Here is a 25855-nt window from a genome sequence, read left to right as displayed (position 1 = left end):
ACAACTTTTATGAAATTTAAAGCCTAAAATTTTAAAATTTAGAGGTAAATAGCTAAACATGGGCTATAAATGGCCGCATAACTTCAGCATCACCACCATTAAGCTTTTGAATTTTCTTATGGGTCTTTATTTTAAAAACATTTTCGATGAGTTTACCTGTTCAGCGAGACGTTTAATGTCTCAGACAACCTTCAGGATGAAGCGACCAGAAGTGCTAAAAAACTCGTTTGGCCAACAAAAATATGTCATCTTTGCAGCACTCTATTGAACTATTGAATAGAACACAACAAATTGTTGTAATACTACAAACATAATACCTTCCTCGCAGGTCCGGGTGGAACAAAGATCACCGTCTCTGGTTCTGGCTTTGGCACAGATGTAGCACTCGTCTCCTTCGAGATCGGCGGTGTGGCTTGTAACGTGACATCCATCACAGATATGCAGTTGCTGTGCACTGTTGGAGAACACGCAGGAGGAACTTTCCCAGTCATTTTTCACCATCAGGTCAAAGGTCATGCCTTGACCCAGTCTGTCTTCACCTATGAGCTGCTGCTGACAGGGGTCACACCGAATGAGGGTAATCAAAAACACTTTCTCTAGGGTAAAAGATTTGTCAATATGGACAGAATATAGCCAAAGTTTCAAACTGTGTGAAAATGTTCAGCAGACTTAGAAGGAAATGTGCCTAGTTACCTGAAAATTTCTTATTTTTTAAGCAATGCATGTATTATAGATATGAAGCCAAATCAAAATTTTTAATAAAATACTTTTTAACCAATTTTTTTTAAAAGAAGTAATAATTCAGTAATTCAGATTTTCATGGCAATTTTCACCTTCTCTGACCCTTACAATTAAACATATGTAAATTCCCCTTGTTACTGTGTTAATGCATTTGTTGTGGCATCACAAAATCACAGATTTCTAATAAGGCATAAACCATCATTTTCAGTTTGGGGATGGTAAAAAAACAAAAATTGTTTTTGAGAATGGCACCAAGGCTGCATTTATTTGACCAAAAATACAATAAAAAAGTAAATATTGTAAAATATTATTAAAATTTAAAATAACTATTTTCTATTTTAATATGTGTTAAAATGCATGCATGTATTTATTCCTGTAAAATATATTTTGATGATGTCAATCAAACTTAACACTTCTTGGCCACATTTATCGATCACATTTATCTGTGAACATAGGTTGGTTGTGTGATGTCCTCATCATGGAAAAACAAAACATGAATTTTCAAATGAATATCAATTGTATTTGTCCAGTGAATTATTTGCTGCCAAGAACATCAATCCAATCAATCAAAATTCAAAAGATGATTAGAAGCAAAAACAGATTTTCAAAACACAAAAACAATAAAAAATAAATAAAAAATTGCTTATACATTTACAAGATTATGAATCTTCTATGAAGACCATGAAGTTCATGGTAATATCATTGTTTGATTTTAGGGACACTTTTGTTATGTTTGATTAAAAAATGTGGGTCCTGAAGCAAAACTAGATGGGAACCACTGTCACACAGTGCCTTTCCATACTTACTGTAATATTTATACAAGATAACAGATTATTAAGACACTACAGGATACCTTATTTGCTCTGTCTTGCTGTAGGAAGTTACGCCGGAGGAGCTGTTGTTGCCATTCAAGGCTCTGGATTTGACCCAAACATCACAAGAGTCCTTATCTGTAACAGAGAGTGTAACGTGCACCTGCAGAACTCCACATCTACCCAGCTGAACTGCGAGGTCCCACCCAACAATGGCACGTATCAGTTTAAAAGCATTGCATGTGTGTCTAGAAATGTTCCATTAGCATAACAAAGCTTAATCCATCAAATTAAGTATTTCAATGAACTCCCAGTACAAAGATTTGCAAAACATGCCAGGAATGCTTGGAACTGAAAGACGTCAGTCACTGAGAGACAATGACAAATGTGACAGCTCGGAAACAAGTCACAGATGAATAGAACTGATATTAGTCTGCCTTCTTGTATCTTAATGACTGTTTTTGTCTCTTGCAGGAAGTGAAGCAGAGCTGGCCTGCACAGTCATAGTGATGAATGGAGGTGACACCGTCAACCTCACGAACAGCTATACTTACAGATCCTCTCTGACCCCTGTTATCACCAACGTTTCACCACGCAGAGGGGGAACCGCTGGAGGCACCAGACTCACGATTACCGGCACAGGTTTCAGGTGCAGAACACACCAGAATTACATTGTGGCTGATTGTCCTCCAGTCATGCTTGGATACAAAGTGATCATTGTTCACTGTGGCATTATTGTTTCTAAATATAACATTTATGTGTTGTACAGCCAATAGCAGTGTTATTTTAGTATTATTTTGTATACTATTATATTTTCATTAATATTTTGAATTAGCTTTTATATTTTATTTTTTCAGTTTTATTTTTTATTTAGTTAAAATTTTTAGTATTTTTTATTGTTATATATATATATTACTATTTAGATTTATTTTATTTTTAAAAAATGCTTCAACCTAAACTTATTTCAGTTAGTTGACAGAGCAACATTTCTAATTTTTATTTAGTTTAAAAGCTAATTTATTTAGTTTTTATTTAGTTCACTCAGAAATAAGACTTTAGTTCATCTTCTGAACTCAAATTAAGATATTTTTAATGAAATCTGAAATATTTCTGTCCCTCCAATGAAAGTCACCCAAAACTCTTGACACTTAAATCATTCATAAAGAGATCATAAAATAAATCCATATGAAACGAGGAGTTTAATCCAATTCTTCTGAAGAGACGCAATCGCTTTATATGATGAACTTTATTATTATTTATTAAAAAAAATTTGCTTATATTATATTGTTGCTTTATAAGCGAACAAACTAATTTCATAAATGGAAGCTCAAGCATGCTTGTTTGACATCCTTGAATTTCTTTTAAAGTTTTAATTTCAGTTAATGATAATAACCCTGGTCAATACAAGTCAATTTTTGTTATCTATGTTTTTAAAAAATTGTAAAACAATAATTCACCCCCCCCCCCCCCCCAAAAAAAAAATCACCCATCATTTATTCACCCTCATGTCATTCCAAACCTTTAACACAAAAGAGGCGTTAAGCATAATATCAGAGCAGCTATTCACAAACATTCACTTTCAATGTTGACCAGATGCTGTCAGGCACAAAAAGTACCATAGGCGGCTGCATATATGAAGAAAAAACTAACAAAAAATTCTAACAAGAAGTTTCTCAGCTGTTTTTTTTTTTTTTGTAGTATAAGGTGTCCTTAATAACATACTAAAAGTTTACCAAAGTTTGACCACTAGAAAGGTGTAATTTAAAATTAAAATGTCCTAACTCCTTCATTATTTGACCTAGTCAAGTAATCTTGGTGCCTAACGTCTCAGGTTACGACTGTAACCTATGTTCCCTGAGAACAGGGAACGAGACACTACGTCAGAATGACGCTATGGGGAACGCCTCAGGCGTGACAGGTGTCTGAAATAAATATCAACTCACGTCAATTATGTTGACCGGCGACAGCCCGTGAATCATCAGCTTGATTGATTAACGCGCAACCTGGATGTATAAAGGGAAGCCTTGCATACATGACAACATCCTATCGTCTGAAGGGACTGTTGCAGGCAGGCCCCGAGGCATGGCAGGAAGACGTAGTGTCTCGTTCCCTGTTCTCAGGGAACATAGGTTACAGTCGTAACCTGAGACGTTCCCTTTCGAAAGGGAACTCTACACTACGTCAGAATGACGCTATGGGGAACGATATACCAACGCCACCATGCTGAGGGGAGTGCATGCCCAAAGGCAGTGACAACTGTCCGAACCAGTAATTCAGAAAACACTGGAACCACTCACCCTTAGGTCACATCGGGCTGTCAGTGACAGCACTCCCTACCGGTCATCACCCAAGCTAATGAACCAAGAAACCGCCAGAACATAGTTAATGGGGGGTATATCTGGGCCAGCTCAAAGGCTTAGGACCACAGCTTCCAAAAGAAGGGGTCCCTTCTAGGGAGTGTGGCTAGGGGGCCCAAGGGACTCCCAGCCAGTCACTATTCAGGGGAGCGTGCCACCTGAAATACCACCAGGCAGGCCTGACCTGGTGTCACTACATAAGACACTAGAGTCTGGCCACTTCCTGTCTGTCTGAAGACAGAGCCTCTGGACACTTGCCTTAAGAAGGCATCCAACCCGAGGGACTGCAAAACAGGCAGTGAACCACTCAGCCCGGATCTCAGAGACGGGAAACCCTGGAGAGTATGACTCAGCATAGTGCTTTACAACCCTTGCCAGCGAGGGGAGTCTCTCTACTCGATCCATGGATCTACCCAGTGTTTGTGTTTCAAAACACTGAGGAGGCCTGTGAGGGCCTAAAGGGAGCTACCTCCAGGAAGGCCTGGTAGGACCTCTAACCTGGCGACCACAACATGGGGGAGCTTGTATTCAACCACAATATGTGGGAGCTTACCTTCAGGAAGGCCGGTGAGGCCTCTGACCTGGCAACCACAACATGTGGGAGCTCATATTAGGAAGGCCGGTGAGGCCTCTAACCTGGTGACCACAGCATGTGGGAGCTCCTATCAGGAAGGCCGGTGAGGCCTCTAACCTGGTGACCACAGCATGTGGGAGCTCCTATCAGGAAGGCCGGTGAGGCCTCTAACCTGGCGACCACAGGATGTGGGAGCTCACTTTCAGAAAGGGAATAAAGCGTACAGCGCACAACCCTTACCATAAAAAATGGAAATAGAAAGTACATGAAAGAAAGTGCATGTACTTAGCCATTCTGAACCCAAGAAGGCCTGATGAGGCCTCTAACCTGGCGACCACAGCATGTGGGAGCTCATACTCGGGAAGGCCGGTGAGGCCTGTAACACGGTGACCACAGTGTGTGGGAGCTCATCAGAATGTGGAAGTTAACTAGAGAAAAACATCTGTCGTAATAAAGTGACGACAGGAAGTATCTAGAATGGGACCCGAAGAGAAAGACCAGGGTCTGAGCCACATAGGAAGGGACAGAAGCGATACGCGCATGACCCTTACCATAGAAAATGGATTTTAGAAAATACACAAGACATAAGTCGTGTGACTTACCATAAGCATGGTTTAAAAAAGGTACGGAACGTATGTACCAAAAAGGAATGAAGTAAAGGTTTGCTCGTACTTCATCACTCTAAAAACACAGTATGTGTGAGCCCACATTCGGGAAGGCCGGATGAGGCCTGTAACCTGACATGTAAAAGCTCAAAACCAGGAAGGCCTGGTGAGGCCTGTAACCAGGGAACCACCTTACGTGGGAACCTATAATCAGGAAAGCCAGAAGAAGCCTGCAACCTGATAGACACAATACGTGGGAGTTCTCATTCAGTAAGGCCTGGTGAGGCCTGCCACCTGACATGAAAGAACTCATAACCAGGAAGGCCGCAGAGGCCTAAAGCCTGGTGACCACTAATTGTGGAAGGTTAAAACTCAGGAAGGCCGGTGAGGCCTGTGACCTAACGACCACCGCACGTGGGAGCTCAAATTCAAGAAGGCCTGGTGAGGCCTATAACTTGATAATCACAGCAAGTGGAAGCTCACAGCATGTAGGAGCTCACATTCAGGAAGGCCGGCGAGGCCTGTAACCTGACATGTGAAGACTCCTAACCAAGAAGGCCTGGTGAGGCCTATAACCTGGCGACTACAGTATGTGGGAGCTCATATACAACCACAGTATGTGGGAGCTCATACTCAGAAAGGCCTGGTGAGGCCTCTGACCTGATAACCACAGAATGTGGGAGCTCATAACCAGGAAGGCCAGATGAGGCCTGTAACCTGATGACCACAGTATGTAGGAGCTCACATTCAGGAAGGCCGGTGAGGCCTGTAACCTGACATGTGGAGGCTCTTAACCAAGAAGGCCTGGTAAGGCCTATAACCTGGCGACTATAGTATGTGGGAGCTCATATACAACCACAGCATGGGGGGAACTCATACTCAGGAAGGCCGGTGAGGCCTCTAACCTGGCGACCACAGCATGTGGGAGCTCAAATCAGGAAGGCCTAGTGAGGCCTCTGACCTGATAACCATATAACATGGGAGCTCATATTCACCACAGTATGTGGGAGCTCACATTCAGGAAGGCCAGTGAGGCCTGTAACCTAACATGTGGAGGCTCGTAACCAGGAAGGCCTGGTGAGGCCAATAACCTGGCAACTACAGTATGTGGGAGCTCATATTCAACCACAGTATGTGGGAGCTCATACTCAGGAAGGCCTAGTGAGGCCTGTGACCTGACAACCACAGCATGTGGGAGCTCATATTCAACCAAAATATGTGGAAGCTCTCATTCAGGAAGGCCTGGTGAGGCCTCTGACCTGATAACCACAGAATGTGGGGGCTCATATTCAAGAAGGCCTGGTGAGGCCTAAAACTTGATAACCACAGAATGTGGGAGCTCATATTCAACCACAGTATGTGAGAGCTATACTCAGGAAGGCCTAGTGAGGCCTATGACCTGATAACCACAGTATGTGGGAGCTCATATTCAAGAAGGCCTGGTGAGGCCTAAAACTTGATAACCACAGAATGTGGGAGCTCATATTCAACCACAGTATGTGGGAGCTCATAATCAAGAAGGCCTGGTAAGGCCTATAACTTGATAACCACAGTAAGTGGAAGCTCACAGTATGTAGGAGCTCACATTCAGGAAGGCCGGTGAGGCCCGAAACCTGACATGTGAAAACTCCTAACCAAGAAGGCCTGGTGAGGCCTATAACCTGGCGACTACAGTATGTGGGAGCTCATGTACAACCACAGTATGAGGGAGCTCACATTCAGGAAGGCCGGCGAGGCCCGAAACCTGACATGTGAAAAACTCCTAACCAAGAAGGCCTGGTGAGGCCTATAACCTGGCGACTACAGTATGTGGGAGCTCATAACCAGGAAGGCCGGATGAGGCCTGTAACCTGATGACCACAGTATGTGGGAGCTCACATTCAGGAAGGCCGGGTGAGGCCTGCAACCTGACATGTAGAAGCCCATCACCAGGAAGGCCGGTGAGGCCTGTAACCTGGCGCCACAGTATGTGGGAGCTCATAACCAGGAAGGCCTGGCGAGGCCTGTAACGTGGCGACCACCGTGTATGGGAGCTCATATTCAGGAAGGCCTAGAAAGGCCTGTAACCTGATATCCCAGTATGTGGGAGCTCATAACCAGGAAGGCCGGATGAGGCCTGTAACCTGGCGACCACAGTATGTGGGAGCTCATAACCAGGAAGGCCTGATGAGGCCTGTAACCTGATTACCACAGTATGTGGGAGCTCACATTCAGGAAGGCCGGTGAGGCCTGTAACCTGACATGTGGAAGCTCATAACCAGGAAGGCCTGGTGAGGCCTATAACCTGGCAACTACAGTATGTGGGAGCTCATTTTCAAGAAGGCCTGGTGAGGCCTCTGACCTGATAACCACAGTATGTGGGAGCTCATATTCAACCACAGTATGTGGGAGCTCAAACTCAGGAAGGCCTGGTGAGGCCTATGACCTGATAACCACAGTATGTGGGAGCTCATATTCAAGAAGGCTTGGTGAAGCCTATAACTTGATAACCACAGAATGTGGGAGCTCATATCACAGTATGTGGGAGCTCATATTCAAGAAGGCCTGGTGAGGCCTATAACTTGATAACCACAGAATGTGGGAGCTCATATTCAACCACAGTATGTGGGAGCTCATTTTCAGGAAGGCCTAGTGAGGCCTATGACCTGATAACCACATTATATGGGAGCTATATTCAAGAAGGCCTGGAGCGGCCTATAACTTGATAACCACAGTATGTGGGAGCTCATATTCAGGAAGGCCTAGTGAGGCCTATGACCTGATAACCATAATATGTGGGAGCTCATTTAACCATAGTATGTGGAAGCTCATATTCAGGAAGGCCTAGTGAGGCCTATAACCTGATAACCACATTACTCCTTGACAGTCAATTCCTGGGAGCTCACCTCAGGGAGGCCCAAGCACTGTCCGGTTGCAAAATGGGGACTGTCTGGTCAAGGAGGCCTGTTAAGACCTACTACCTGACCATCGAAAAAATCTTTAGATTTACTCCCATAACATTTTGCCCCAGACTCTAAAACAGGAGATGTGGTCTGAAAAGAAACAGAAATATGTTAATTTCACATTTTACAAAAAGACCAGAATTACACCTGCTCTTTTTGTTCACTGCTCATTTTTCAATTAAAATGCAGCCAAAAACACTGGGTAACGCGATCTGGATGATAGGCTGAATTACTAAATATCTAACTTCTTAAAAGTCAGATAATATTCCATTATTTTAATTCATAGAATTAAATGCAGCCATACTCACCAGACAATACTGTTTTAACATTTATACGTTCTCGTAATCTACACACTGCCTCGGCAAGCGCGAGAAAAGAGCCGTTCAAAAATATTTGGCTTTCATCCCTCGAGAAGAAAGTCAACAGTTGCGAGGTTGAAACATCCGACAGCGCACGGATTTTTTCTTTCTCACGCGCGCCGAGATATTTCTTAATGAACACTGCCAGCACCCTCAGGAACTGACTGTGAACGCCTCGTACCCAAACAGTATTGTTTCACAGATCGCACGCACCACAGCTCAGATGCTGAACCCTCCTCCCTCGAGAAAAGGGTCCGCGAAAGCGGAGCATTTTTAAATAAAAAACGCTCACAGTTTGCACAAGAGGCTCTCTCGAGAGCCTCCCGCGCGCTTCAGCGATATTCTCAATACAGACAAACAGTCCCTGAAGACGAAAAGATGTTGTCATGTATGCAAGGCTTCCCTTTATACATCCAGGTTGCGCGTTAATCAATCAAGCTGATGATTCACGGGCTGTCGCCGGTCAACATAATTGACGTGAGTTGATATTTATTTCAGACACCTGTCACGCCTGAGGCGTTCCCCATAGCGTCATTCTGACGTAGTGTAGAGTTCCCTTTCGAAAGGGAACTCCATGTTTTCTGGGTCTATGAATCCATTTGACTTGTCTAAATTGCCCTGACATGATTACATACTTATGGAATACATAATTTTGTGAGATTACTGTAAGGTTTTATCTTTGTTTGGGGTGAACCAGAGATGTAAAGGATTTAGCCTATGTCATGTAACTCCTCCTCAGTACGTGTTTTTGGACACATACCTTTTTTTTTGCTAAAACACAGACTTGACATTCAATGTAAAAGTTATTGCACCCAAAAGTAACTTAAATTGGAGTTGTATAACTTTGATCATAAACAACTCTGAAGCCCCGAACAGAGGCCTGTGTGTGAACCCTCTAAAATTGTCACTCATTTCAATTTGAATAAGGTATTACATATATAATGCATCCTCTATAGATGTTTTTTGAGTATAAAGGTGGCATTATATTAAACCTCAGGTTTAGCAAAATTCAGGTAAACCTTCAGACTTGAACTGCGGTTTCTTCAGCCGCTACTTCCTCGTCCTAAAGAAGGATGGGGTCTGAGCCACATTTTGGACTTGCGTCGTCTGAATTTTTCCCTTTAGAAAGGGAAGTTCAAGATGCTGACATTGAAAACTATCCTGGCGGAGATTCGAACAGGGGACTGGTTCGTCACCGTGGACCTGAAGGACGCCTATTACCACATCCAGGTCATTCCACGGCACAGGAAGTTCCTCCGGTTTGCCTTTGGGGTAAAGACGTATCAGTATCGGGCCCTTACATTTGGTCTAGCTCTGGCTCCGCGAACGTTCTCCAAGTGCATGGATGCAGCTCTGGCCCCCTTGAGGCTCCAGGGCATCCGTGTGCTAAATTATCTAGACGACTGGCTCATTCTGGCTCATTCCAGAGAGCTGGTGTGTCGTCACAGGGACGTCCTTTTCCACAACCTCCGGTCTCTTGGTCTCAGGTTGAATGGTCAGAAGATTGTCTTAACTCCTTCTCAGCAGACCACTTTCCTGGGTGTCTAACTCGATTCTCACACTGAAGTGGATGCTGCACACTGGTGGTGGTTGAGGAGAGATCCCCTGATATGATTGTAAAGTGCTTTGGGTGTACAGTAGTACACATGAAAGCGCTATATAAATGCCTCATTCTATTCTATTCTATTCTATTCTATTGTCAGGATTCCATCACCATCTCCTTCCACTCATTCCCTCACTCCGCCCACTCAGTCATTCACACGCTCATTGTCACCTGATTACTAATCACCGTCACCTGGACCTCATCATCAGTTCACCCATATATACCTGCTACAAACATTCAGTCATTGTCTGATCTCGTCTATACATGACACAGACTCTCTGCCATACTTACCTGTATACCTACGTTCGATCCCGATCTTCTCAGCCAGTCACCATTCCGTCTTCTAAGGAACTCCTTCATCATCATCTGCAAGAGAAAGAGAGAGAGACTTGGTTACACTTCAGTTAAGCTATCATTTGAAATTCAACTTACTGTTTACTCACCTGTTTCGCTGTACCGATCCATTCTGCAAATTAAAGCATTTAACTTACCATTCTGTCTGCTTCGTCTATGCCAAACCTGACAGAAGATCAGACCACCATGCAGAATCCTTCGGAATCCACAGCGAATTCACCTGTCAATCCGATCGCCATTCATCAACACACCTCTTCAGCTTCACTTCCTCAAGCCCCCGTTGCTTCGTTCACTGCCTCAGCGTGTCCCATGGCCCGACCAGCGACATTCTCCGGTGAGGCGGAGGACTGCAGTGGGTTTCTACTTCAGGTATCTTTGTATTTCTCCATGCAAGAACATCAATTCATCAACGATTCAGCTCGTGTTGCTTTCATCATTTCACTTCTGTCTGGGCAAGCACTTCAGTGCGCACAGTCTCTGTGGAATTCGGATTCGGAAGTCGTCAAATCCCTCTCCGGTTTCATACAACACTTCAAAGAAGTTTTCGGTCAAACAGCTGCCGATCTATCAGTACATGATCAACTCTACAATCTTCGTCAAGGCCAATCTTCTGTGAGTACTTTCTCTTTACGATTCCGCACTTTAGCGGCATCCAGTGGTTGAAATGAGGCAGCATTGATCACAGCTTTTCGTCATGGTTTGAACCCTAACATTCGTCAGTTGATGGTGGTTTACGACGACAGTCTGGGAATTGAGAAATTAATTCAAAAATCCATTCGAGTTTCGCAAAGACTATCAGCCTGTGATTCTCCGACTCCCACTGTATGTCCTCTGCCCACGGTTCCATCAGTCACTCCTCCAGCACCAGAGCCTATGGATCTCGGCTCCGCCCATCTTCCAGCTTCAGAGCGTCAACGACGAATTCTTCATAAACTCTGTCTCTATTGTGCATCTGATAATCATCTTCTCAGCTCTTGCCCTGTTCGACCTCCATGCCCAGTGGTAAGCACAATTCAAGTCTCACCTAAAATTGAAGCTTTAAATCGCACCACTGTGCTTGTATTAACTTATCGTATTTGTGTCTCAGCGCAAGCCCTTATTGACTCTGGTTCGGTGGGGAATTTCATCTCCACACAGCTTCTCCAAAAATTGAACATCCGCAAACATCGCAATTCTCAAGACCTCCATGTACAAACCATCCAGGGAAAACCGCTGGGTCGAGGTCGAATTCGTCACTGTTCACCTACTCTGACGCTGCGTGTTGGTTGTCTTCATTCAGAGGAGATTTGGTAGATTTCCGACGCTCCACTGGAAATCTGGTGAAGTATTACGTTGGGGTGAGTCCTGCCATTTGTCCTGTCTATCATCCATCAAGAATATCCTTTCTTCATCATCGACGCCTCAGAAGAGGTCCAAAGTTCCTGTTTGTTCCACCTCGGTTGAGAGCCCTGAAGTAGAGCATCAAGTAGAGATTCCAGTGGAGTACCAGGCGTACCAGGATGTGTTCAGCAAGAAACTGGCTACTAAACTACCACCTCATCGGCCATGGGACTGCGCAATCGACTTGCTACCTGGAGCCACTCTACCTAAAGGTCGTATCTATCCACTGTCCATCCCGGAGCAGAAGGCCATGGAGAAGTATGTGGAGGAGGCTTTACAACAACAGTTCATCCACACATCGACCTCCCCTGCCGCTTCAAGTTTCTTCTTTGTGGGTAAGAAGGACGGAGGCTTGAGGCCCTGCATCGATTATCGTCATCTCAACTCTCAAACCGTCAAATACAGTTATCCCCTTCCTCTGGTCCCAGCTGCCTTGGAGCAGGTGCGTGGGGCTCGCATATTTTCGAAACTGGACCTTCGGAGTGCATACAACTTGATCCGTATACGGCATGGAGATGAGTGGAAGACAGCGTTCGTCACCCCATCTGGCCATTATGAATATCAGGTTATGCCCTTCGGGCTGTCCAACGCTCCAGCGGTCTTCCAAGGGTGCATGAACGAAGTGTTCCGTGAGTACCTCAACCGCTTTGTGATTGTCTACATTGACGATATCCTCATCTATTCATCTTCAATTGCTGAACACCATCGTCATGTCATTCAAGTACTAGAGAAACTGAGAGAACACAAGCTTTACCTGAAATTGGAGAAGTGTGAGTTCCATATCACCTCTGTTCAATTCCTGGGTTACATCATAGATCAGCATGGTATCCAGATGGACCAGAGGAAGGTGGAAACAATCCAAGACTGGCCATTACCCACATCTGTCAAAGAACTTCAAAGATTCCTCGGTTTTGCAAACTTCTACAGAAGATTCATCAAGAACTACAGTCTCATCAGTGCTCCTCTCACATCTTCATTAAAGAATCGACCCAAGTCTCTGTCCTTGAATCCCACAGCTATCCAAGCCTTCCATCGCCTCAAAGAAGTCTTCACGACAGCACCAATCCTCATCCATCCCAATCCAGAACTTCCTTTCATCGTTGAGGTCGATGCATCTTCCACTGGGGTTGGAGCGGTGCTGTCACAGCGGCAGGGTGAGCCTCCCAGACTCCATCCATGTGCCTTCTTTTCCAAAAAGCTGTCCCCGGCAGAGCAAAACTACGACATCGGCAACCGGGAACTGCTAGCCATAAAACTGGCTTTAGAAGAATGGAGACATTGGCTGGAGGGAGCAAATCACCAGTTCGAAGTAATTACAGATCATCGCAACTTGGAATATCTTCGTGAGGCAAGAAGATTGAATCCTCGCCAGGCCCGCTGGGCACTCTTCTTCACTCGATTCAACTTCGTTGTTACTTACCGTCCAGGAAGTAAGAATTGCAAGGCAGACGCTCTTTCCAGACTCCATCATTCATCTTCAGAGGACCTCAGTACTGAAACCATCCTCCCTCCAGCCTTAATCCTCAGTCCCATTCTCTGGGACATCGACCAGCAAATCTCTCAGGAAAATTGTCGCCATCCTGCTCCGCCGGGAGGTCCAGAAGGGCGTACTTTCGTACCTCAACATCTTCGTACTCCCCTTCTGGACTTTGCTCACACAGTTCCGGGCTCTGGACATCCAGGTAGCAAGCGTACCCTCTCGCTCCTCAGTCAGCGGTACTGGTGGCCGTCCATCTCCGAAGATGTCTCCAGGTTCGTCCGTGGCTGCTCAGTCTGCGCCATCACCAACACTCCCAGGAAACTACCTGAGGGTAAACTTGTGCCACAACCTATACCCAGACGCCCTTGGTCACACATCGGAGTGGACTTCATGACTGACCTTCCTAGATCCGGTGGATTTACCTGTGTGCTCGTCGTTGTGGATAGATTTTCCAAAGGCTGCAAGCTGATACCTTTACCTGGTTTACCCACGGCTTTAGAAACAGCTGAAGCATTGTTTCATCATGTATTCAGAAATTTCGGCATTCCAGAAGACATCGTTTCGGACAGGGGACCCCAATTCATCTCCCGGGTGTGGCACGCCTTCTTCAAGCTCCTCGGGGTCACTGTCACTATCATCCGCAGACCAACGTCCAGACTGAGCGGAAAATTCAGGAGATAGGACGTTATCTGCGAACTTATTGCCACCAGTACCAAGACAGCTGGAACCGAATACGCTCAGAATTCCCTCACTCAGCGTACCACCGGGCTCACCCCCTTTCAGTGCTTCCTCGGATATCAGCCACCTCTCTTCCCTTGGTCGGGTGAGTCCTCGGAGGTTCTAGCTGTCGACTTTTGGTTCCATCAGAGTGAGGGGGTATGGGACTCAGCTCATGTGCATCTACAACAGGCAGTGCGGAGGCACAAGGATCAAGCGGATCGTCTACGAGCCGATACACCCCAATACCAACCTGGTCAGAAGGTGTGGTTATCGACGAGGGACATTCGCCTCCGCCTGCCTTGCCGTAAGCTGAGTCCTCGATTCATTGGACCTTTCACCATCCAGAGGCCATCCTGTCAGGATTCCATCACCATCTCCTTCCACGCATTCCCTCACTCCGCCCACTCAGTCATTCACACGCTCATTGTCACCTGATTACTAATCACCGTCACCTGGACCTCATCATCAGTTCACCCATATATACCTGCTACAAACATTCAGTCATTGTCTGATCTCGTCTATACATGACACAGACTCTCTGCCATACTTACCTGTATACCTACCTTCGATCCCGATCTTCTCAGCCAGTCACCATTCCGTCTTCTAAGGAACTCCTTCATCATCATCTGCAAGAGAAAGAGAGAGAGAGACTTGGTTACACTTCAGTTAAGCTATCATCTGAAATTCAACTTACTGTTTACTCACCAGTTTCGCTGTACCGATCCATTCTGCAAATTAAAGCAAAACTTTGCTTTGTCTGCTTCGTCTATGCCAAACCTGACATCTATTCTATTCTATTCTATTCTATTCTATTCTATTCTATTCTATTCTATTCTCAATGCAGGCCCGTCTGGCCCCTGCTCGAGTTTCCGTGTGTGTTTGGCCTATTTCACGCTCGGCCATCATGTAGCGGTGGGCATATGTCGCAGGTCTCTGGGGCTCATGGCAGCAGCCTCTCCTGTGCTGCCCTTGGGTCTCCTTCATATGAGACCATTCCTGTGGTGGATGAAACTCAGGGGCATCCGCCATTCTTGGTCTGCCTTCCGCCTGCTGAGAGTGTCGTGCAGTTGCCTTTGCGCTCTTTGGAGGTGGAAAGTATACCCCTTTTTAATTCAGGGTGTCAAGATGGGTGTAGTTTGACTGGTTGGGGAGCGGTCTTCGAGGGCAGACTGGCGTGCGGTGTTTGGACGGGCGAGCTTCTGTCGTGGCACATAAATTGCCTCAAGTTGCAAGCCGTCTCTCTGGCCCTGGGTCATTTTCTCCCGGCCCTGATGGGCTTGCATGTCATTGTCAGGACGGGCAACATGGCAGTGGTGTCCCATGTAAATCGCTAGGGAGGCTCGCGGTCGCACATCTTCGACAGGCATGCGCACCGCCTCCTCCTTTGGGCTCAAGACAGGTTTCTTTCGCTGAGAGCAGTTCACGTTCCAGGGGACCTGAACGTTGCAGCGGACTTTCTGTCAAGACAGAAGCTCAAGTTGGGGGAAAGGATGTTGCACTGCCAAACAGTGGCTCACATTTGGAGCAAGTTCGGTGTAGGTGGACCTCTTTGCATCACAGAGCTCGACACAGTGCCCCCTGTGGTTTTCCCTGTCTCATTCAGATTCAGATTCACTTTATTGTCATTGACAAAATACAAGTACAGAGCCAATGAAACATAGTTAGCATCTGACCAGGAGTGCAAACAGGAATAATAATAATAAAATAACAATCATAAAAAGAACGAAGCATATTAACAAAATTGGGGGTTGGGGTATGTATAACTGGCCAATGACCACAACCGGGTTGAATGTAGTGTTACTCATTTTAGTTTAGCATTTAATATATTAACCGCAGATGGGCAGAAACTGTTCCTGAATCTGCTCGTGTGACAGCGAAAGCTCCTATATCGTCTCCCAGATGGGAGAAGAGTAAATAGTCCATGAGTGGGATGAGAAGTGTCTTTGATAATGCATCTTACCCTTTGTAGGCATCGCTCGTGGTAGATGTCTTTGATCGAGGGCAGTTTAGTACCAATGATGTTTTGGGCCGTTTTGACCACACGTTGGAGGGCATTCTGGTCTGAAACAGTGCAGTTGCCATACCACACTGTAATACAGTTTGTTAGGATGCTTTGGATAACACATAGATAGAAGTTCAGCAGTATAAGGGGGGACAGGCGGGCTTTCTTTAGTTTCCTAAGGAAGTAGAGGCACAGCCCTGTGGCACGCCAGTGTTCAAGGCAAGGATGGAGGAGTGATGGTTGTCGATCCTAACAGATCGTGGTCTGTTAGTGAGAAAATCCAGGATCCAGTTACAAAGGGAAGGGCTGATGTGAAGATCAGTGAGCTTAGAGATTAACTTGGATGGAATCACAGTATTAAAAGAAAAACTAAAATCAATGAATAACATTCTGACATATGTATTGCTTTTTTCCAAGTGACTCAAAGAAGTATGGAGAGCTGAGGCAATGGCATCCTCAGTTGACCTGTTGGATTTGTAGGCGAACTGAAATGGGTCAAGTGTTGGGGGCAGGCACTTTTTCAGATGGGAGAGAACCAGCCTCTCAAAACACTTTGCGATGATTGGCGTGAGGGCGACGGGACGAAAGTCATTAAGGGCCAATCCAGCACCAGGTTTTGGAACTTGCACAATGGTGGTTGTTTTGAAGCAGGTCGGGACGATGGCCTGGGCCAAAGAGAGGTTAAAGATGTTGGTGAAAACGTCTGCCAGCTGTACTGCACAAACCCTAAGCACTCGGCCTGGAATGCCATCAGGGCCGGCAGCTTTATGTGCATTCACCCTGCCCAGGGCAGAGCACACATCACCGGTGGTAAGTGTGAGCGGCAGGTGATCAGGTGGGAGTTCAGCTTTGATAGGAGACTCTGTGTTTTCCAGATCAAAGCGAGCATAAAAGACGTTCAGATCATCTAGGAGGGTAGACTTGCTGGTTGAGTGGATGCTGTTAGATGGTTTGTAATCAGTGATAGCATGAATGCCTCTCCACATACGACGAGGGTCGTTGTTGTTAAATTTGTCCTCGATCAGCAGTTTGTGATTATGTTTAGCTGCTTTGATACCCCTTTTCAGATTGGCTCTGGACAAACTGTAGGCATCCCTGTCACCAGTTTTAAAGGCAGCATCACATGCCTTTAGCAGGAGTCGAACTTCCTTATTCATCCAGGGTTTCTGATTGGGGAATACTTTAATAGTTTTTTGGGTGGATACTTTGTCAACACACCTGTTGATATAGTGCAGAACGGAACTTGTGTAGATATTAATGTCTGTGTGAGAGACCAGAGTAGCTTGACGAGCAAACATATTCCAGTCTGTGTTCTGAAACTCTTGCTGTAGTAGAGAGTCGGCTTCCTCCAGCCATACTTTTAGAGTCTTCACAGTAGGTTTCACACGTTTGATGACAGGGGTATATTTGGGGAGTAGGAGCAAAGATAAATGATCAGATTGTCCAACATGGGGCTGGGGGATAGCTTTGTAGGCATCAGAGATGTTTGTATAAACATTATCAAGAGTATTAGCACCTCTTGTAGGACAAGAAACGTTTTGATACAATTTGGGGAGTACTGACCTCAAGTTGGCATGGTTAAAATCACCAGCAATGATAAAAACACCCTCTGGGTGCACTGTCTGCAGCTTATTAACAGCAGAACAGAGTTCTTTCATAGCTAGTTTAGCAGTGGCATCCGGGGGTACATAAACTGCAGTGATTATGATAGATGAAAACTCACGGGGCAGGTAGAACGGTCTACACTTGATGAACAGGTATTCAATGTCAGCCGAACAGTGGGATTTAGTAATAACAGCATCGGTGCACCACGCTCTGTTTACATAAATGCAAACACCCCCACCTTTGCTTTTACCGGAATCTGCGACTGTTCTGTCAGCTCTGTAGATGTTACACCCTTGTAGCTCAATCGTGCTGGCTGGGATGGTGTTATTGAGCCAAGTTTCCGTGAAGACCATAACATTGCAATCCATAAACTTTTTCTGGGTGATCCGGAGCCGTAGTTCGTCTACCTTATTTGCCAGAGACCGTACGTTAGCAAGGAAGATGCTAGGTAGACTTTGGCGATGAGGGTTGAGCTTTAGCCTAGCCCGCAGGCCGCTCCGCTTACCTCTTCTTTGTTTACGCTCACAGCGCCGGCGACGTGCACTTCCTGTTGGTCTGGCTGACTCACTCGAGTCCAGGGACCGGAATAGCTCTGGGGGTAACAGTTGGTATATTTCTGTATCCACTGCAATGTTTGAGCAACGAAGTTTGATGTCCAAGAGTGTGTGACGGCTATATGAGGTTAATGCAAAGTGGTTACGAATAACTAAGCTAAAAATAACTAAATATATAATACACAGTTTGCAAAAGCTGGAGAGACGCTGAGCCTCTCGTTTTACACACGCCGCCATCTTGGATTTTCTGTCTCATTCGACGCCTCTGGGGATAGATGTCCTTGCTCATCCGTGGCCGGAGTTGAGACTGTATGCATTCCCTCTGGTCAAGCTAATCCCTGCAGTCCTTTGCAGAGTGAGGGAGTGTGGAATCCGCCTCCTTCTGGTAGCCCCATTCTGGCCACCCTAGACGTGGTTCTTGGAACTGAGCTCCCTGGTGGAGGGGTCCCCTTGGCAGATTCCTATCAGGAGAGATCTGCTGTCTCAGAAAAAAAAAATATATATAGGAAAGTTCCTTGTTGGGCCAGATCCGGCAGCGCTTAGCTTGGCGTGTGTGGTATATCGTTCCCATTGCGTCATCGATACGCAGCGTCGAGTGAACCTATGAAAGAGAACATCTCGGGTTACTTGCGTAACCCATGTTCTCTGAATAGGGAACGAGACGCTGCGTTTGCTGCCAAGCTCCTCCTGCTGCTGAAGGAGCTTCTTCTTCATTGTGGAAAATCTGAGGAGCAGATGGTGCGTTCACTGTATAAGACTGAGTGACGTAGCCCCGCTGAGGAGGCACCCGCACCATCAGCCAATGAATTGGCGTGATTCTGTACAGGGTCAGACAATCAGCACACGCCTTCACGTGGCAGCCCCGTTTTGACTATTTTTACAGTACCACTCATGTTCTAATGAATTTATTCTTTATTGGAATCAAAAGAATGGTTATGAACCACAGAAACCACCAACACTAGGCAAAACGATATGAGAAAGGAGAAATATGCAATTACTTAAGGGAAATTGTACTTTTTTTTGCATAAATATGCTTGTAACCAATTGCTTTAATATATAATTGTACTTGTAATCACTTATCCATCATGCAAATATGCTAATTAGAATATTACATGGCCCAAACATGTATCAGGCACCAGTATTCCTGGTCTAGGAGGAATACAAAGGAGTAATGGTCATTTTAAGGACCTGACGGCCGCCATTTTGAAAATGGGGCCTTTCTTGGAGTCAAACTTTGGTAAACTTTTAGTATATTTTTAAGTACATCTGATACTACTGTAAACCACTGAGAAACCTTTTGTTATAATTTTTTTTGGGGTCAAGCCATATTTGCAGCTGACTACCATAAGTATTACAAAAGTAGACCATACAATTTGTACACTATATCTCAAATCTACTAAAGCCTATTGAGGATGAAGAAATTATGACAGAATACTCTTTACATTCGCAATTTAACTGTTTTTTCTCTTTCCCATCTCACCTTTAGCTCAAATGTCAGTGAAGTCACCGTCACAATCGCAGGGTCTGTCTGTGATGTCCAGTCAGCCAGTGAATCGCAAATCATCTGTGTGACCAACTCTCAGCGCAGATCCCAAGAAACTCAAGTGCGAGTCCAGCTGGGGAACAGAGGAATTGCCAGAATGGTAACGTCAAACATGACATAAATATATTTGACCTTTTTAAACAGCACAGTGACAATACTTATTTATTCCAAATATATATATTATTAAATAACAATAATAATATATGTGTCTGTAATATCAATAATATAATAATGTCTGTCCACTCTCTCAGATTAATGCTACCTTCTTCTACATTGACGTATGGTCGTCTCCCTTTACATGGGGTGGTCTCCCCCCCCCTGAGGAGGGCATGTTTGCTGTAATCACTCCTGGCCAGACCATCCTCCTGGACACCAGCACCCCAGTTCTTAAGATGCTCCTTATCCAGGGTATGCTCATTTAGACAAATGCTGCCTTTATTAAACAAAGCCTTGGTACACTTACACTCAGTTAATGTGAATGTCTCTTTCCTATTTAGGTGGGCGACTGATTTTTGATGAGGCAGATATTGAGCTGCAGGCAGAGAATATTCTGATCACAGATGGTGGAGCGCTGCAGATCGGAACAGAGCAAGCCCCCTTCCAGCACAAGGCCATAATCACACTGCATGGACACCTGCGTTCTACAGAACTTCCTGTCTATGGCACCAAGACCCTGGCTGTCAGAGAAGGGGTGTTGGATCTGCATGGTATGAAAATAAACAACACTATTTAGGTAACATTAAATTGACCAAAAAGGACAGTAAAAGCATTTATAATGTTACAAAAGATTTGCATCTCAAATAAAGGCTGTTCTTTTGAACTTCCTATTCATCAAAGAAAACTGCATCAGTTTCCACAAAAATATCAAGCAGCACAACTCTCTCAGAATTAATAATAATAAATTTTTCTTGAGCAACAAATCAGCATTTTAAAATGATTTCTGAATAATCATGTGACACTGAAGACTGGAGTAATGATGCTGAAAATTTAGCTTTATTTAGAGTTGGTCTATACATACATACATACATACATACATACATGCATACATGTGTATGCCATTTGCTGTCAATTGATTATTTTTTTTTACTAATTTATCGCACATTTTTCTGTAATTAATCACGATCAATCGCACCTAACATTAAAGTTTGTAATATATTTTTATATTGTAATACATCGCATTAAATCTCCAAAATAATTTACAACATTAAGACAGTATATTTAAAATATTTGTTTAAGGCATCTTTTTACTAAGCACTACGAATGAAGGCCAGCATCACTACTACCAGTACTGATATTGATGTCTCTATTAAAGCGATTTTTTTCTCAATTTTAGCCATTAATTGTAGCCTCTCAACATTAAAGTATAACTGAAAATTATAAATTTTAACATTTAAAAATAACTACTTTAAGTGAACTTGAAACAATTTCCACATAAACACATTGTAATAAGTGTCACATTTAGCTGTGCCTTTAATATATCAGGGCTCAGCGCTAAGGTTTTTTCTACTGGCCCAGTCGGGCTGGTTCAGATTTTTACCCGCCCTGCTAAAATGCACAAAAAAAGTTGTTTTCGTTGTTTTTGACCCATGTAACATTGTTAAAAGTGCTTAAAATGTCAAATATCAGTCTTCACTGCATACATTATAAATTTAATATAGATTAGTCCTTAATTAAAGCTACAAAAGTTATTCAGTCAAGAGCAGTGAGTGATTTGTCTTTGTCTTTTGTTCTTTGATTAATATAAATGACAGACAGCAGCAGGTTTATTAGGCTCTTGACGCACATGTCTCTTTACGTTCATTTAACAATTTTTAACTCATTTAAGACAAAGATACTTGACAAAACAGGAATTTTGACAAAAACTCAATGCGGCGCTGGGGTACTATCTGAAGTGGCATTCGTGTTTCGAGTATTTGTTCACCGAGAGCCGTTTAACAGACAGCGCGCCATTACAGATTTTTTTTTTTATATCTCTGAAGATAAAATAAAAAATATATGTATGTTTTGTGAAGTTTTAATATGCAGAAGTGCGAACAAGATTTGATGGCCTGTTTTCCAGTGAATGCACTAAAAAAAATGTTTTGAAACTTTTGAATGGTAGTGCAAATATTAAATAATCTGCAAAATGCATAACCATAAACATTGAACAGATGTACCTTAAACAATATTTTTTTATTATTATTATTATTCCTTTTTTGTCTGTAACATGACTAAAGTACCAGAGACCTCAGAGGTACTGGAAAATTTGCAACTAAAAGGTCACAAAGTCAGAAACACAAGTTGCAGATGGAGTCACAATGGAGTCAGTTCCCTGCAGTGAGAGGTTTTGTTCAGGGCTTAACTACAATCCTACTTCTCCAGGAATCCCTGTCCCTATGCCGTGGACTCGCCTTTCTCAGACTGCACAAAACGGCTCCAACACGTTGACACTGATGGATGCCGTCACATGGAAGACTGGCGACGAAATTGTCATCGCTTCCACTGGGCATAGGTATTGATGCACCGCCCAAACCTACAGCGAAACTCGGTTTCAGGTTGATTTAATTGCATCTACATAAGTGAAGGAACAAGGGCCAAGGAAATGAAAAGTGGTGCATTTGGTCTCAATAGAATGGTCCCAAATGAATAAATTTTGACTTAAAAAAATGCTTTTTTTGGTGATATCCTTTGATTTGTTTTAGGAGTAAAAATCTAAATTATAAATGTACTGTTTAAATTCTTCTTGCTCAAATTGAATATGCTAAATGCTATAAAATATGCTAATAATGATGCTAAAAAATAAGTTGCCAGTGCTAATGCTAATAATCAAAAATATGTTTTGACTGAATTCACAGACACAGTCAGCGTGAGAATGAGTTGATGAGAATTGCCTCAGTTTCAGCTGACGGTAGAACCCTCACTCTGACCGAACCACTGAGATACACTCATCTGGGTGTGTCTGTCACACTGCCTGATGGGACAGTTTTTGAAGCGAGAGCAGAGGTGGGCCTTCTTACCAGAAATATTGTTGTCCGTGGATCCAACAACGTGGAGTGGAACGATCAGATCGAAGCTTGCCCTGATGGATTCAACACAGGTTTGGATGTTATTTCCTTAGCTGTGGATGGAAAGACAGACAGCTAAAAGTCATGTGATTGGCAATTTTCAAATTTTATGAATGCTTTTGCTTACAGGGGAATTTGCCACCCAGACTTGTTTCCAGGGTAGGTTTGGAGAAGAAGTAGGAAGTGACCAGTTTGGTGGCTGCATCATGTTCCACGCACCACAACCAAACCAAAATCTGGCAATTGGCAGAATTGAATATGTTGAGGTAAATGTTAATTTACTGTTATTTAAAAAAATTTTTTTCAAAACTCGTGGAAATTTTAAATAATTTTTTTCCTTTAAATCTAATCATGGCATTATGTTTGTCATTGTCTTCGTTCAGCTCTTCAATGTTGGACAGGCGTTCCGTCTGGGACGCTACCCAATCCACTGGCATCTAATGGGTGATGTTAAGTTTAAGTCATACGTGCGTGGATGTGGCATTCACCAGTCCTACAATCGTGCCATCACCATCCACAACACCCACAACCTATTGGTGGAGCGTAATGTCATCTACAATATCATGGGTGGAGCCTTCTTTATTGAGGATGGCATTGAGACTGGCAACATTCTGCAGTACAACCTGGCGATATTTGTAAAACAGAGCACCAGTTTGCTAAATGATGATGTAACTCCAGCTGCATACTGGGTCACCAACCCTAATAACACCATTAGGCACAATGCCGCGGCTGGTGGAACACATTTCGGCTTCTGGTACCGCATGCACGATAATCCCGACGGCCCTTCGTATGACGCCAACATCTGTCAGAAGAGAGTACCACTAGGAGAGTTCTTCAACAATACGGTGCATTCACAGGGCTGGTTTGGCTTGTGGATCTTCCAAGAGTTTTTCCCAATGCGTACTGGCAGCTGCAGCTCCTCTACACCAGCGCCAGCGGTCTTCCGTCGCTTCACTTCCTGGAACAACGAGAAAGGTGCTGAGTGGGTGAACGTAGGAGCGGTTCAGTTCAGCGAGTTCCTAATGGTCAATAATGAGAAGGCAGGAGTGGAGGCCAAGAGGATCATCCAGCCGTATGTCAGCGGATGGGGACTGAATGGAGGGGCGGCCGTGGTCAACAGCACTATGGTGGGTCATGTGGATGAGCTGGGGCTGGGGAGCGACTACTGCACCGCTCGTGGTGTTGTCCTGCCCCTGGATGATGGTATGAGTGTCATCAACACAAAGTTTGTGAACTTTGACCGTCCATCGTGTGCTGCTGTCGGAGTGGCAGAAATAGTTGGAACCTGCATGTTCCGCTGTGGAGGCTGGAGCGCGAGGTTCAGTGGGATCCAGTACTATCAATCACCCAACAAGGCCTGGTTCAGATGGGAGCATGAGGTGGCGCTTGTAGATACTGATGGGTCCCTGACAGGTATAGAAACATTAGATATTACAGTATACATATTCATGATAAATTAAAAAAAACTTTATCTGTGTAACAATATCTTAATGGATATTGTTTTAACTTTATTGGCATGGTAAAACTCAAACTTTACACTGACAAAGCATTGGTAACATTAACATAAAGAAAATTAAATAATGAATATATTTTTGCAAAGGGAACGTTAGCTACAAGGTGGTACCAAGGAATAACCTGCTCGACCCGAGACACTGCTTTCCGGGAACAGAGTGGAGTGTTGGCGTCCCTGCTGCAGTGTGTGACAACACTATTATCTTCCACCGCTTGATCGTCTTCAATCCCTCACCATCTTCACTTCAAGCTAAAGATGTGACTCTTACCAACTCATTTGGTAGGATGAAATAATCTGGACGATTGAGCCATGAAAAAAATCTGTAGCATATGTAGGCATGTTCTAGATAATTCTTTCTGAATGTACTTTTTTGGTTTTCAGTATGTTCTGGGAACTTTGGTTTATGATTAATCTTAGGGGCAATTCACAAAGAACGCTTTGTGAATTGCCCCTAACGCTTTTCAAAATGAACCAGGGCAGTAGAATTAAATGTTGGGTCTAAAGCTGCATTAGCTTCATTAGTGCTTGAGTGCCGCATTTTTAGAATGTCATGCACGACACACTGCAAGATGCGAGCGCAATGGTCAAACACATCTACTCTAGTGCATGTTTACATGGAAAATCAACAACTCATGTCTTACTGTCATGCCTCTCTTTAGGAACATGCGTGCTTCCTTTCCTTCAAAAACTTGTGACCCACACATATGGCTGGATGGCAATGCTGCCCACCGGCCAAACCTATAACTGGTACTTTGATGGTGCTTCCCAAATCACTAACATCTCATACAATGGAATGGTCTACGGTTTTCAGGTAAAGTGTGCACACTACATGTTACTAAATAATTCAATATGCTTTCAAATGAAAAGTTGAAAATTGTGTTAACATTTATTCACCCTTATATTGTTGCAAACCCATTTACTGTTATTTAAAGTATCTGTGGAACACAAAATGACAATTTTCTTTATATAATCTTTAAGCAGCTCTTGTCACAGAATAGTTAATAATTATTATGTGAAACTCCATAAGGGTAAAAAAAAAGAAGAAAAAAAAGAAACCCAGAACGTTTATTTCGACTTACATCAGGGGTTTAACTATTTGCTGTCCAGGAGCCCTAATTATGATATAAAGGATGCTATATATTTTCATATATAAAGACTCATTTATAGTATATGTGTATTAAACTTGTTTTAATAAATTATTGTTGTAATATTTGTATCTACATTTCTAGTACCCAGCACTATTAATTTATTCAATTCAGATTTTTGTAAATCATTTTTCACAATAAATAAATTTTACATTAATTTTAGCATGACAACCCTTGGACAATAAAACTATGCTTTTAATTTTGTTCCATCCAATTAAGGTTGTTATTTAGCAAGTCATTTTTTTCTCTCTTTCTCCATTACAGCCAGAAAATTATATAATCATGAATCACAACCTGACTCAGACACCTGACCGCTTCCGCATTATAGATGACAGGAATGGTTCCTCCCAGCCCCTGAACCCCACTGTGAATGTAAATGGGGACTGGTACTTTAACGAGTCATCCAGAAGCCTCTATTACATGGGTAAAACTACTTGTCTTTTCACCCAGGACATCTATGCTTTCTTTGTATTTAAAGAGGGCACATACAGTATCATGCTTAAAGCTGTTCAGTACTATGCA

The 25855-nt window shown here is 43.7% G+C and overlaps 1 protein-coding gene across 1 annotated transcript in view; it reads left to right on the top strand.

Annotated features, from left to right (window-relative positions):
* LOC311093136 (fibrocystin-L-like) overlaps positions 1-25855 on the top strand; it is a gene marked incomplete at its 5' end in the record, with an annotated part of 68731 nt that overhangs the window by 28548 nt on the left and 14328 nt on the right. Inside the window, 13 exons of the mRNA XM_084130287.1 lie at positions 329-577; positions 1619-1772; positions 2032-2202; positions 19575-19731; positions 19883-20039; positions 20129-20338; positions 21993-22122; positions 22466-22707; positions 22805-22941; positions 23059-24088; positions 24276-24467; positions 24848-24999; positions 25598-25757. Coding sequence (XP_083986413.1) covers positions 329-577; positions 1619-1772; positions 2032-2202; positions 19575-19731; positions 19883-20039; positions 20129-20338; positions 21993-22122; positions 22466-22707; positions 22805-22941; positions 23059-24088; positions 24276-24467; positions 24848-24999; positions 25598-25757 — 3141 coding nt within the window. The remainder of the gene's footprint in view (positions 1-328; positions 578-1618; positions 1773-2031; positions 2203-19574; positions 19732-19882; positions 20040-20128; positions 20339-21992; positions 22123-22465; positions 22708-22804; positions 22942-23058; positions 24089-24275; positions 24468-24847; positions 25000-25597; positions 25758-25855) is intronic.

The sequence above is a fragment of the Abramis brama genome (assembly GCF_963993115.1).
Source record: "Abramis brama genome assembly, chromosome: 12".
NCBI classification, from domain to species: Eukaryota; Metazoa; Chordata; class Actinopteri; order Cypriniformes; family Leuciscidae; genus Abramis; species Abramis brama.
The sequence above is the reverse complement of the archived record's forward strand: the minus strand, read 5'-3'. Positions and strand labels throughout refer to the sequence as shown.